At 42.9% G+C, this 14,287-nt stretch overlaps 1 protein-coding gene across 1 annotated transcript in view; it reads right to left on the bottom strand.

Moving 5' to 3' along the window:
- Positions 1-13,835, bottom strand: part of ryr2a (ryanodine receptor 2a (cardiac)) — a gene marked incomplete at both ends in the record, with an annotated part of 147,965 nt that extends 134,130 nt beyond the window's left edge. The window contains 3 exons of the mRNA XM_084485587.1: positions 351-455; positions 1,655-1,774; positions 13,788-13,835. Of these exons, the coding sequence (XP_084341713.1) occupies positions 351-455; positions 1,655-1,774; positions 13,788-13,835 (273 nt within the window). The remainder of the gene's footprint in view (positions 1-350; positions 456-1,654; positions 1,775-13,787) is intronic.
- Between the last annotated feature and the right edge of the window lie 452 nt (positions 13,836-14,287).

Below are 14,287 nucleotides of genomic sequence, written 5' to 3'. Positions count from 1 at the left end.
TGTGAGTCGACACCTGGAACCATGGAACAGCTGGCAGGGGCATTGGCTGTGTTTGGTCCTGTTTTCTATGTTTAACTGATGTCTACCTCTTCAGTTGCCAGGTATTCCTAACCATTTCATATTTCAGTCCCTTTTCCCTCAAACAGGTTCTGCCCCTTGCCATGCTACTATTCTAACTAGGAATTCATTCCGTATGATTTGGTTTGATAAAGAGAAACAATCCCCATTGCTTGCTCATACCTTAGCTGTGTGGGTTGTTTCTGTGTAGGTGTTGTTTGAATCCGCTTGTAATGGGTTTGTTGAGTGTGTGGGTAAGCATGAAATCTTCATGACTGCAGCGAGCGACTCACCCCTTCAGCTTTCTCCTCTGTGTTGGCCAGCATCTCTTGCAGTGCCCGGACCGACAGAGACTGCTCCAGAACAAAGGCGCAGATGGACAGGTCCGGAGGCACATTCTGAACACAGAACACCACACCATGTATCTCAAAGAAGAACCACACCATGTATCTCAAAGAAGAACCACACCATGTATCTCAAAGAAGAAGCACAGCATGTATCATGAAGGAGAACCACACCATGTATCATAAAGCAAGGCTTCAGAGGCTTTACACACACTGTAGTATACATACTGTACAGTCATGAGATAACACTACACACACACACTGCAGTATACACACTGTACTGCCATGAGATAACACTACAAACACTGTAGTATACATACTGTACAGTCATGAGTTAAGACTACACACACACACACACACACTGTATTATACATACTGTACCGTCATGAGATAACACTACACACACTGTAGTTTACATACTGTACAGTCATGAGATAAGACTATACACACACTGTAGTATACATACTGTGTACAGTCATGAGTTAAGACTATACACACTGTAGTATACATACAGTTATGAGGCTCATAAGACATGTTTCATTTTCTGAAAGGGGGGGGGGGCTAGAACAATGTCCCCCAGATCCAGGGGAATAATCGTTTCATTTGAGTATCGCCATCATTTGCTTCCTCAATACTTAGAAGGTGTTAGTAAAGTATCGTCAGCTGGAACCAAACACCTCAATGTTATCTTTGTGGAGTAATGGTGCTGTCTCAGTCACATTCATCCTGTGACATAAACATTCACTGCAATGAAAAGGTTGGTGAGGTGGTGTGACACAACTCAATAGAAGCCCTTCTTCATTACTGAAGCCACAGGCACTCTAGGACACACTCGAGGAGACCTGTTGGCCTGTGGGAAATCTATTAACCATGGACATCTTACAAAGTGGGACATTGCTTATATAATTGATTTAACAATCAACTCACCATGCTGAAGAATTTGATGCATAATATGTGTATGTGGTGTTAATATAGGGGAATTGCGGAAGTTGACAGATGTTTATTAAATCATCCAAATCACATGACAGCAAATGCTATGTGTGCCTCTGTGAAGTCAATTAGGCTTATACCTCGGTAACAGTTCTGAATATCCAAATATAATGCACACCCACTTCACTGGATTTAGACCACATTTTGACATCGGTCAAGGTTCGACAAAGTATTAATCTGTATCATGTAGATGAAGACAAAAACTTACTTTCAAACATTTCAATTATTTAGAGTTCTCTATGTTGTAAAAAGGGAACCTTTACCTTGGAGTTGGACGTGGACTCTAGGAAGCACAGTCTGTTTCCAAAGCCTTCAGCGGCCAGACACAGCTTCTGCTGCTCTTTGTGGAGAGTGGCAGAGCACTGCAGCACCACCTCATCGTCCTGGGACAGCAGATGAAAGAAAAGGTTAACTAAATGCAGCCATGCGATGCCAACCTTCATCTCGCCAGCTCACTTCCAGATTTGCCTCAATGTTATTCTGGAACCAGCACAAGACGGGCAGCCAAGCTTTGAACAAAAAACGTTGCCAGATACGTTTGAAAAAACATAGACTTCTTTATTTGCATCTCATCTTTGGTCCACATGGGGTGTCGGCGTTTCTACTCAAAAACGCTCAGGAATGTCGCTATCCTCTCACAACCACGCTCATTAAACGTGACATTCAAGGGCTCCAGTGGGACTATAGAGTTAAGGCTAGCCTTCTCTTGAACACTGCACCTGACATGCGCACTGCACTTCCAGCATTCACATGTATCGTGTGTGAAAATCAAGTAAAAATCAACTGTAGTGGAAGGGACAATTACAAAAGTATTTTTTTTTTTTTTTACTAAATCTTATTCAATGTTATTTCTTAAAATTTGAGTTTTTGCTAGATTCAAAAGACTGCTGTTCACTGAAAGGTATCAGAAAATGTTCATATCTTTCTTTTCAGATAATTTATTATGAAATCAATTGGATTCTTGAAAAACAAAATCTCAAATTTCATCTTAATTTTATTATTAGCCTTAAGAGAACAGTTTGCTCTTCCTAAGTTGTTACATTAAGAAGTGATGCCTTGATTTTAATTGATAATATAGATTTTATAGCTTCTATTTTTAGTATTATTTTAATATTTGTTCAGTGATGCAACTCACTGATACAAAATGGACACACTGTGCTTCCAACACTATATATTATCACCCATCTCTCAGGATTTGACTTATTTACTAGTGCTTCATTGGGCTGCTAAAGGCTCCACTTGGAGACTCTTAAGGTCGGGCCAACCTGTACACACTGCTCGACTGGTCTCAACAATTCGAGCAGTGTCCAGTGTGCGAATTAAGGGGGAGCTATAGTTCCCCTAGTGGTGACATGAGGGGAAACCATGTTTCCCCTGGAAACATGGTTTGTGAAATCTTGGGGGAGCTCTAAAATATTGATAAGCCAAATAAATGATGCAACATCTTTTTGGCGACGAGGATCAAGCAACATGGATGATTGCTTGGGATTGAGAAGCCGACCAGACGTGAGGGCAGCAGAGTGGAAATTGCTGGAAAGGCAGGAAGGAATGAACTGTGTCGTAATTGGTAAGAAGCGAAAATGGCAACTATTGGCACTCATGCACCGTTTGATGCGAAAACTCGTGACTTGACGTGGGATGAACACTGTGAAATACTGGAACAGTTTTTTGAGGCCAATGAGATTACAGAGCTAGCGAGGCAGAGAGCCGTTCTCATAAGTGCTGTGGGGCCAGCGACATATAGCTTGATGAGGAGCCTGCTAAGCCCAGACAAGCCAAAAGAGAAAACTTGAGAAAAAATGCGGAAATAGTGACACTGCTAAAAGATCATTACCATCCAAAGCCTAGCGAAATAGTGCAACGATACAAGTTTGACACACGCACTCGTAAGCCTGAAGAATCTGTGTTGGGATATGTAGCTGAGCTGCGCAAGTTAGCACAGGACTGCAACTATGGCGACAGGCTACAGCAAATGTTGAGGGACAGGCTCATCTGCGGAATCAATGATGAGCGTATACAGCGACGTCTTTTGGCAGAAAAAGAGTTAACTTTTGATAAAGCGCTGTCCATTGCAGTGGCAGTTGAAACTGCCAAGAAAAATACTCAAGATCTTAATCCAAGTGCATCCGTGCAGTTTATGAAGACAAAGAGAGGCTCACAGGAGGCCAGTGCATTTAAAGGAATGGGACAATAATGTTACAGATGCAAAGGAACTAAACATAATGCAGCAAACTGTAAGTTCAAACAAGAGAAATGTCATGCTTGTGGCAAAGTAGGACATATTGCAAGAGCTTGCCGGAATAAAAACACACAGAATCAGGAAAGTAGAGGACCAGAAGATGGAAGGAGAAGCGGGGCTCTTACCACCGCTCGCACAACATGCAAGAGACCCTGAAGGCAAGTGAAAGTGATAGCTCAGAGGAAAACACACACACTGTATAGTATGAAGTTTAGACTGGGACAAATGAGCGAGGTGCATCTAAGAAGAGTTGACCCTTACATGGAAAAGATGAAACTGAATGAGAAAAATGTGCATTTTGAAGTAGACACCGGTTGCAGTCTCACAGTCATGAACAAGCAGACATTCCAAAATGTGTTCAAAGACAAAAACACAAAATGCCCCTCAGTGAAGCCAACAGAAAAATACCTGGAGACATATACAGGCGACCATGTCAAGATGATGTGATAGGTGTGGCATCAGTCAGAGTTCAATATAAGCAGCAAAATTGCAAATTGCCTCTGGTCATCATGGAAGGCAATGGCCCCAGCTTACTAGGGCGTGACTGGTTAGAGAAAATTCACCTTGACTGGAAGAAAATTAAACTGACTCACAAAGAAAAAATACAACATATGGAGACAACGAAAAAGACACTACAGCAAGTTGTAAGGAAAACATGAGGAGGTGTTCAAAGAGGAACTAGGCACGCTCAAAGGCACCAAGGCTACCATTCATGTAAAGCCAAATGCAGTTCCTCGTTTCTTCCGTCCTCGATCAGTCCCATATGCCATGCGAGCCAAGGTCGATGAAGAAATTGACAGGCTGTTAAAAGAAGGAATAATAACACCAGTGAAATGGGCAGAATGGGCCACACCAGTCGTTCCAATTGTCAAGCCGGATGGACATGTACGACTTTGTCGAGACTACAAACTTACTGTTAACACTGTGTCTTCACTGGAACAATATCCAATACCTCGAATGGAGGATCTTTTTGCAGCACTGTCAGGAGGAAGACAATTCACCAAGTTGAGTCATGCTTACCAACAAATAGTGATGGATGAGGAATCCAAGAAATATTTGACAGTGAATACACACAGAGGGTTGTTTACATACAACAGACTTCCATTTGGGGTAGCATCCTTGCCTGCCATATTTCAGAGAACCGTAGAGTCTCTTAAAAGGGATTCCGCAAGTAGCAGTGTATCTTGATGACATCCTCCTCAGTGGAGTAGATGACTTTGATCATTTGAGAAATTTGGAGGAAGTCTTAACTAGGCTGGAAGAGGCAGGACTGCGTCTGAAAAGAAGCAAATGTGCATTCCTGCAAGAGGAAGTAGAGTATCTGGGACACAGGGTGGACACTCAGGGGCTGCATCCCGTGGAGAACCCACTCCCACAAATGTCACTGAGTTAAAGTCAAGGTTTATTGAACTATTACAACAAATTTCTACCCAATCTGGCAACCCTGCTAGCCCCACTACATGAACTGTTGCGTCAAGATGTGCACTGGAAATGGCAAACGAAACAGGAAGTGGCCTTCCAGAAGTCCAAAGACTTACTGAACTATGCTCAAGTGTTAGTACATTACTCTGCTGACAGAGAATTGATTTTGTCATGTGATGCGTCACCATACGGCGTGGGCGCTGTTTTATCACACCAGATGGAAGATGGGAGTGAGCGTCCTTTGGGCTTCATGTCATGCACATTATCACCTGCTGAAAAGAGGTATTCACAATTAGATAAAGAGGGATTGGCAGTTATGTTTGGAGTTTTTTTTTTATAAATACCTGTATGGTCGAACATTTACCATCTTTACAGACCACAAGCCCTTGATCTCACTCTTCAAGGAAAAAAGAAAACATACCGCAAATGGGATCCCCAAGAGTCCAAAGATGGGCTGTGCATCTGAGTGCATACGAATACAACATAGTGTATAAACCAGGAAAACATCATGCAAACACTGATGCATTAAGTAGACTGCCTCTGGCTGAATTAGGGCGTGACGACGCAAAAGAGCAGGTCTTAATGATGGATCTTCTTGATGACTCACTCTTGGACACAAACCAGATAAAACGATGGACAGCCAAAGATGTGATATTGTCTCAAGTACATACGCACGTCCTGTCAGGATGGCCGGCAAAGGTACATTCCGACCTAAAGCCATATCACCAGAGGAGAATGGAATTAAGTGCAAGGGATGGATGCGTGCTCTGGGGTGCTAGAGTGATCATACCCAGCAAAGGTAGACAAAAGATCCTGAAGCTACTGCACCAAACCCACTCTGGCATGTCAAGGATGAAAGGCCTGGCATGATCATATTATATGGTGGCCGGGAATGGATCAGGAGGTAGAGAGGGAAGTGCAGTCCTGCGAGTGTCAAAAGCATCAGAAGGCACCACCCTCTGCGCCGTTACACCCATGGGAATGGCCTGAGTCACCATGGTCAAGAATTCATGTGGGGAGCATACGCATACGCAGGGCCTTTTCAAGGTGAGATGTTCCTAGTGATTGTCGATACTTACTCTAAATGGCTGGACATCTACCCTGTGAAGTCATCCACATCACAGGTTACCATAGAGAAGCAAAGGTTCAGTATTTTTAAGTTTCAGTATTTTTGGATTACCAAAAATGTTAGTGTCAGACAACGGCACATGCTTCAGTGCTGAATTTGAGAACTTCATGAAACAAAACAGCATTAAACATGTGAGGTCAGCACCTTTTCACCCCTCTTCTAATGGATTAGCAGAGAGGGCAGTCCAGATGTTCAAAGAAGGGATGAGAAAGATTAAAGGTGAATTTGTACAAACCAGACTGTCAAGGTTTCTTTTCAGTTATCGAATCACGCCTCATGCGACAACAGGCCAGTCTCCAGCAGAGTTGATGATGTCACAGAGACTCAGATCTATCTTCAACCTGTTGCTACCAGACGTGAAAGCAAAAGTGCAGGAAAAGCAACTGAAACAGAAACAGGCCCATGACACAAACAAAACACTGCGAAGATGTTCACCTGGTGATAGTGTTCATCAGAAACTATTCGTATGGTCTGAAATGGATACCTGCTGTCATTCAGGATGCCTCCGGTCCAGTGTCCTACACGGTGATGTGACATATTTCAGCCGTAATATCCTCACATAGCCACAGGGAGCAGCACCGAGCACACAATAGTTAAGAGGTAATATCGTCACATAGCCACAGAGAGCAGTAGCCTGGTTCCGCCCGCCTCCGTACTTCCGATCAATTTTCATTTCACTAGTTTGTCCCTCGGACATTCCGTGGTATTGGATGCGTTTTATTAAAACACATCCCACAATACCACGGAATGTTCAGCTGGCGCAATTTCACAATATACCCCAAAAACAGTGGTTACCACCGATATATTATTCATAGACTACTGTTAGATTTAAGTTAGAAGTCAACAACATAAGTCAACATCATTTATTGCAGCAATTTAAAATTTAAAAAAATGCATGCGCAGCCGAAATGTAGGCTACCGATCAAACGCCACGTGACAAGGCATATAATAAAATCTAATTCCATTGCTGTTGTGTGGGAGGTCGCTTTCGAGCTGCACTCCCTCTGATTTTAATTCAACCATCGTGATTAAAATGTCCTCGTATTGATCAATGACAGAAGACATACTGTACATGAATCATGCTGACACCAGCGGGTGTCAGAGAATTTCTGCAGGCGTTTTTTGTTGCGATTGTTTGCCATAAAGCACTGTAGGCTTTATGGCAAACAATCGCAACAAAGGTTATCAAAGGTAAACAAAGGTAATCGCTTTAGGCTGTGATGAAGTTCACTAATTATTGGACCGTGTCTAGACAGTTACGAACATCCCTGACCTTAGTGGAGTGCACAATCACCGTGAGAGCGTGGTTTCTGCAGCGAACATAGACTGCTGCGGGAAACTGTGCTGCGATGCGTGCCTTTCCCGCTTACATTGCCCACATCATACCCCTGCCCAACAATATGGGCAGGAATCGATCTAGACCAGCAACAGCAATAGCCGTGTCAATGCCTCTGCGTTTGAATGATAATGAATGAATGGAACATTGCATTTTTAATGTTGACACCAAAGTTTCTAGACTAGAGAGTGCGCGGCACGCCAATCACTGAATGAATGAATGAAACCTTCTGCGGAATCAAAGAAAGTCTGCCCTCTTTGCGGCGCAAAGCATGTTTCAAAAATCAGAGATTGTTTCAAAAATCTAGACCTAATCAATTGTGTTTTCATATTTGTAGCATTCATATTAGTCTATTCTTTTCGTAGGCTACTCTGCTGTTGGCCTTGATGGGGAGGTATTTTTTTGCTGGCACAAAATATAGTTTAATCCAACAACATTCCTGCATCTCCCCCTCCTACCGAGCCCATTTCAGCACTGGATTGGACTGGATTGCACTCATTAGACAGCTACAAGCCTACGAACGTCATAAGAGCAGTGCATGTTATGAGGAGTTTCGGGAAACCCTGGAAAAGATTTTACGAAGCATTGAAAGATCCTTCGTAAGAATGATCGTACGAGCGTGGATCCATCGTTATCGGGAAACAGGGCCCAGCTCTATAATCTCACTCCTAGTTGTAAAGCATGCATTGCTCAGACAGAAGGGAGGGCAAATGGGCCCCCAGAAACAGTATTCATTAATTGTAATATAAAATCATCAATTCATGACTTGTGTGTTAGGTTGCTAACACACAATTAGCTACCTAGATACACTAATATCCGAACATCGCCAAAGACTGTTAATTGTTAATTCCAAAGCACCATTTCTTGGAGCATTATCCTGCTATGATAAAATGCTTTGGTCCTTTGGTTTGTGTCTGGACTATGCGCTTTGAGGCAAAGCATAGTTTTTTCAAGAAAGTTGTCAAATACACACAAAGCTTCAGAAATGTACTACTGTCTCTCGCCTCAAGGCACCAAATGATGATGGCTTATCATCTACATGCTGATGCTTTGAAATCAGCATTATGTGTGTAGTGGCCTTTTTTGCCAAGATTAGAGGTCACTATAGGAGCGGGGTAAACGACGCGCAATCCAAAATCATAGTAAAGCAATCGCTGAATCAAAGTTTAAACGAAAGTGCTTTATTAAATAAAGCTTCAAACAAAAATGATTCGTCTTAATGATAATTCTTTAAGCAAACATTTGCGGTCAAAAAACTGTCCCGCTTCCCCGTCTCACTCTCCTTTGTGTCACATTCCCGCAGGTGTATTAAATCCCTTCATTAGATGATTAAATGAAATAATAGAACTGACCTACAGGGGGAGCCAGACAGAGTACAAACTAAACCAAAGATACCAAAGATATCAATTATTTAACCAAAGATATCAATTATTATTATTTCCATTCCATTCTTCTATTCTATTTCCATTATGGCTCCAACAATGTGTCAGTAAAGAAACCAGTATTTCATTGGCATTGCTGCATGCAGATATACAGGAGAGTTAAAAAAAAATCATATCCAACTAGGGATGTCACGATACCAGAAATTTAGTAGTCGATACCAATACCAGTGAAATTCCACGATTCTCGATACCCAATTCGATACCACGGTCAAATACAAAACAATAAATCCCATGTACTTCAACATACACTCATTTATTAAAAACATTTAAACATTACAAAAAACAGTGGCACTCGCATGTAGCCTTCAAGTAATGAATAAAAATAAACCACTATTAACATTACAAAAAAAGAACAGTGGCATGTAGCGTTCAAGTAATATATTTTTTTAAATACGCGCTGAAAGCAGGCAGTCATGCAGCTATGCGGCTCGCGTTTACACTTGCGTGCATGGCGGGGTTTAAAACATAACTTCCAACCTAATATTAAGTAATATAACCCAGGTGCGCAAGGCAGCCACAGGAGACGCCAACATTGTTTTCAACCGCTCGGTACCGCGCCGTATTAATTACCACGTTTTGAAAAGAAAAAGTATTTGAAGCGAATAAGCAACGCTGTTTTTGATTTGTTTATTTTGTTTTGAACGAATAGTTTTGGATGCATGCATCGGCTTTGAGTTGGTTTGTTACTTTGAAATCGCATACGCTCGCAACACACACACGCATACGCACGCACACATTCACCGCCGCACCCACTACAACCTGCCGGTCTTCAATCAAAACAACAATTAAGTAAGTGATGCCGAACGCAGTCGTACCATGCGTGTTTAGAAGCGCAACATTGAAACGGGTCCCGTCTGAAACAGTCACGCGGCGCAGCATTGCAAACGCAAAGTACTTCCAGACACGACTCTTGCTATTCTTTTTATCGACGAGTCGAGGCGGAGTCGTCGCACTCACTGCAGCTGCAGTTGCCGTCTTCCATGTTCCCGTGTAGGTGTATATGCTGCCCACGTGATGTCCGGAGGAATTGCATCCTCGGTACCTACGGTACTAAGAAAAACGAGTACCGTCACGTTTTTAGAATTTTGGTATCGACTTGGTACCGAAGTATCGGTTCTCGTGACATCCCTAGTTGGCCCTCATGTTTATGGATATTTCCAATATGGAACACTAGAGCTGTTGGACATGGTGCTTGTCAACTGACTTCAAATGTTTAAGCATCTGCTGCTATCACAAGACATCTGGAGAGTGTGGGTTGGTGCGTAGGATACCTCTTCTTGTACTTTTGTCTGTTCTGTTTTCATTTCATTGACAACTGTTTTTGCTTTGTCATAATAATCTTGTCTCCATTCTTGTTTTTATAAAGGATTTTATCAAGGATCAAATCTAAAATTTTGTGCCTCTTACATGGTTTGTACGCTGTGTCGCCTCTGAAAACGATTCTTTCTAAAAACTCCGGCCAGAGTGGAGATTTTGGAAAACTTTGGTTGCACATTTGCATGTCAACTGAGAAAAAAAGTTTTAGGCAGCAAACGTCACAGTAAGCGCCAGAACTTACACCTGCATCAAAAGTGCACCCTATGTTTACATTTTCATTTGGGATTCTGATTGGCTAACGTGGGCTTGAGCTTCTTGTTACACTACCACCTACAGTTTTGGAATGTCCTGACGGCATATATACACGGGTTTGGTGTGCACAATGTTATTTTCGAAAACGGAGAGGGTGAAATGGCCGTTTATGAAAATACTGTCATAAAGAGAACACATTTTTCCAGGAAACAAGTTTAAGTGTCATTGGCCAGACTGAATCTAAAGGAAAGATCAGAGCATTTTAATAAGATAATAATAAGACGTGAACTAATTAGGTAAGACTACAAATGTGGATATCCCATTGAGGACCTGTTCACTGCGTCAATAGTTGTGAGATGGGAGCTGCATCGTAGTCCCCAGAACAGGTACCGCCTGGACAAAGCTGTCCCCCCCCCCACCCAAACTCTGGGTCAGATGTACGGGAATAGAATGAGTAAAGGCAGAGGAGCTACAGAGTGAATGAGCTGAAGTCAACCACATCAAGAACAATCCTATCCATCAGTGCACCTCGTATGTGTATTAAACACACTGCCCTCACCTCACACACAGTATCCCATGAGGAGGAAGAATGAGGCTGAATACATGAAGATACTGCAAAACAACTTGACTCACTATGCATATATAGAGATGCATGATTGTATTTGCTACAATCTAGCATTCCTTATTTCCAGTTTTTCACATGCCATATTCATATTCTGTGTTTAAATTGAAACGGCAGCAAACCCTGGTTGTCATATACTCTGATTTGTATTCAAATAGCAATTTAACAGACTAACAAGAGGATGTAAGAGTGAGAGGAGGAATACAAATGAAATGGTAGAAGACAAGGGGAGGGAGACTGCAACACAATATATATGTAACCTGTAAAATCTGGGTCCATTATTGCATCCAAGGCTCCAAACAACAAGTGCTTAACCCTATATGTCCTTTACATTCCCCCTCTATTATGACCTACTGAAATCTGAAACCACTCTCTATTTGGCTTGACTGGGAGCCATGCAGTCAAAGAGATATTGATTGTTTGAAACATTTTTAAAACAATGAAGATGACAGGAAATGTCTCTCAGCTGAACACACACACACACACACACACACACACACACACACACACACACTACTTACCCCCATTAATCAATGCCCTGTACATCATGTCAACCATAGCAACACAACTGCTAGGGATGGGGAGGAAATGGATAAGAACATCAAATGCATTGTAATGATTACATGTTATGATGCCATCCTCAAGTGGTGCATTGTTCACAAGGAGCTAGCGGAGCTAGCGCATGGCCAGCTAATGGTGTGAACCTCGGGGCAGCCTCCTGTTGCCCGGCCCTTCTAGGTCGGAGACATAACTATAGATGTATCAGAGACAACATCTTCTAACTAAGAATAACCGTTAAATGATTAAGAACAATGACAAATTAACAAAGTAAACAGTCTAACATACCCTTTATAATCCCACAAAGTTCTGGTGCTAGCATGTAGCTGCTGTTGGCTACTATCGAGTCAAACACACACAGAGCTGCCAACTCTCACGGTTTCACTGTGTGACACACGTTTTTGCCTGCTTACACACGTGCACACGCCACACATCCACTTTCTCACGACATCCACTTTCTCACCCCCCCCCTCGCCACCCCCCAAAGTCAACATTTACACCCACGGACCCTGCTATAAGGTATGCATTACAAGATTCTACAGAATCTCACGCCAGCGAAAACCCAAAAGTTGGCAGCCCTGACACAGATCCATACAAACTAAACTCAAGTTTAAAATACAAGTGTGTTTCTGGGCATTCACTTATTGGCCTATACTGAGAGTGAGAGAGAGTGATATTAGTGGGATGATTTTGATGTAAACTGCAATCTAGTTTAGTAGTGCAATCAGCCAAGTGTTTATGTAAAGTATGCCCTAATAATGTAAGTGTTCCAAAGGAAGTTGTGCAAGGTCTGGCATCTGGTTCCCAAACTGCTCAATAACAGTGCTATAAGATGTTTATTCACATGGAGGATTCCCCAGGCACCCCTATGAAGTCCAGTGTGGATCACTATACAAGAAATACATAAATAATATCATAAAAAATATAAAAAATATTTCATACATTGCATTAGCCTTTATTGCTCCCCTTTTGCAATGTGCAATAGAACATAGAGAAAGAATGATGTGAAAGAAGCAGGCTTGCTCTGGTATCTTGTAGGGCTGCCTGCAACTAAGTGTTACCCAATAATGTGTTGATGATTTGGTGTAGAAATGGCATCAATAATACAGACTCAGTCAGACCCCAGTGATGTTTTGCATTGGTTGCATTAGGTTTCTGGTCTGACCAGCCATGGAAAATAATGAAAGTTGTATCATGATCAGCATCAAAAAGCAATGAAATATTTGCGGCAAATGTTTTTTGCATTTTTACTCAAATACCAATGAGTTGATTTTCAACATACTATCTTTTTTCCTTCATCTAATAACCATGTCAGCACCAGGCTACATATCTTGTTTACACTGGGGAGGGCAAAGCGTCTTGAAATCATCCTAACACAAATATGATGGCCTTGAATGACCAGGCGAATAGTGCATCCCTGGTGCTGTAAACTGTGCAGGCGATCGGCACTGCACTGCGCCCCCGATCCACTCCCCACAGGAGGAAAATAGGACGGAAAACATCTGTGTGTGTGTGTGTGTGTGTGTGTGTGTGTGTGTGTGTGTGTGTGTGTGTGTGTGTGTGTGTGTGTGTGTGTGTGTGTGTGTGTGTGTGTGTGTGGCACCACCACAGCCCAGCAAATAGCTTCACATGGATGCCCATTTCTCATGTTGAATCATTCTTAAACCATCGTCAGAAAGCACCAATAAATAATCAGGAAGAGAATCAGAGATGCGGATTCTCCTCTCTCTCCACAACATTTCGTCAGGCTTGACTGTTCCGCGTCGTCCGTCCATCATACAAGACAGGGCATCTCCTCATCAGTCATTCAGAAGCTTGCAGGCATTGCTCAAAGCATAAGCGGACATGACGCGGCGGTTGAAAGGCTGATGAATGTATCGGGGCTATAGCACGGCAGCCCGGGCTGTCATCCGGCACTGCGCTTGTCGCAGCTTGCGGTAGACGACGCGCACCGGACGACGCCAGATGGATGCTTCCTTCCCAGAGCCTGACGTTCACCCATCGAGACAACACCCACACCCACACCGGACACCGACACCGACACAGACTTAGACAAGAAAAATGCAAACAAACACTCACAGTCCGTAGGAATTGGATCTCATCTTCGGCTTCTGCCCCTTCAGCCATGGTTTTGGGTTAAAGGGAGCGTGTGTTGGATGTAACCAGCGAGGCTGCGGAGGAGACGCGCAGTGCTGCTCTCTGATTGGACGGCGGAACGACGGCAGAGGATCGAGGTGCGCAGGTGTGGGATGATGCTCCTGCTCGAGTCTCATTCTGCAGCCTCTCTGGGCCAGCGTACAGGAGCTGCGTTTCTCCGTTTGAGATGCATGTATTTAACGTGGATTTATTATGCATGTGTTTTCGTATTGAAAATGTTGTCACACTGCGGAATCTGGCCTGTCAATCACAAGGGAATAAAGACAACACTTCTCAAGAGGAGAGGCACGGAGGGAGGAGGGAGCAGAGAGGAGGGAGGGGTTGTTTTTTGGGTTCCTCATTTTCAAAATCGAAAGATCTTGTCTTCTATCTCTCTTTACAACTCTCAAGTCTTGCCAATAGCACCGTGGATGTTGAGTAGG

This window comes from Micromesistius poutassou (genome assembly GCF_964030765.1).
Source record: "Micromesistius poutassou genome assembly, chromosome: 21".
NCBI classification, from domain to species: Eukaryota; Metazoa; Chordata; class Actinopteri; order Gadiformes; family Gadidae; genus Micromesistius; species Micromesistius poutassou.
The sequence above is the reverse complement of the archived record's forward strand: the minus strand, read 5'-3'. Positions and strand labels throughout refer to the sequence as shown.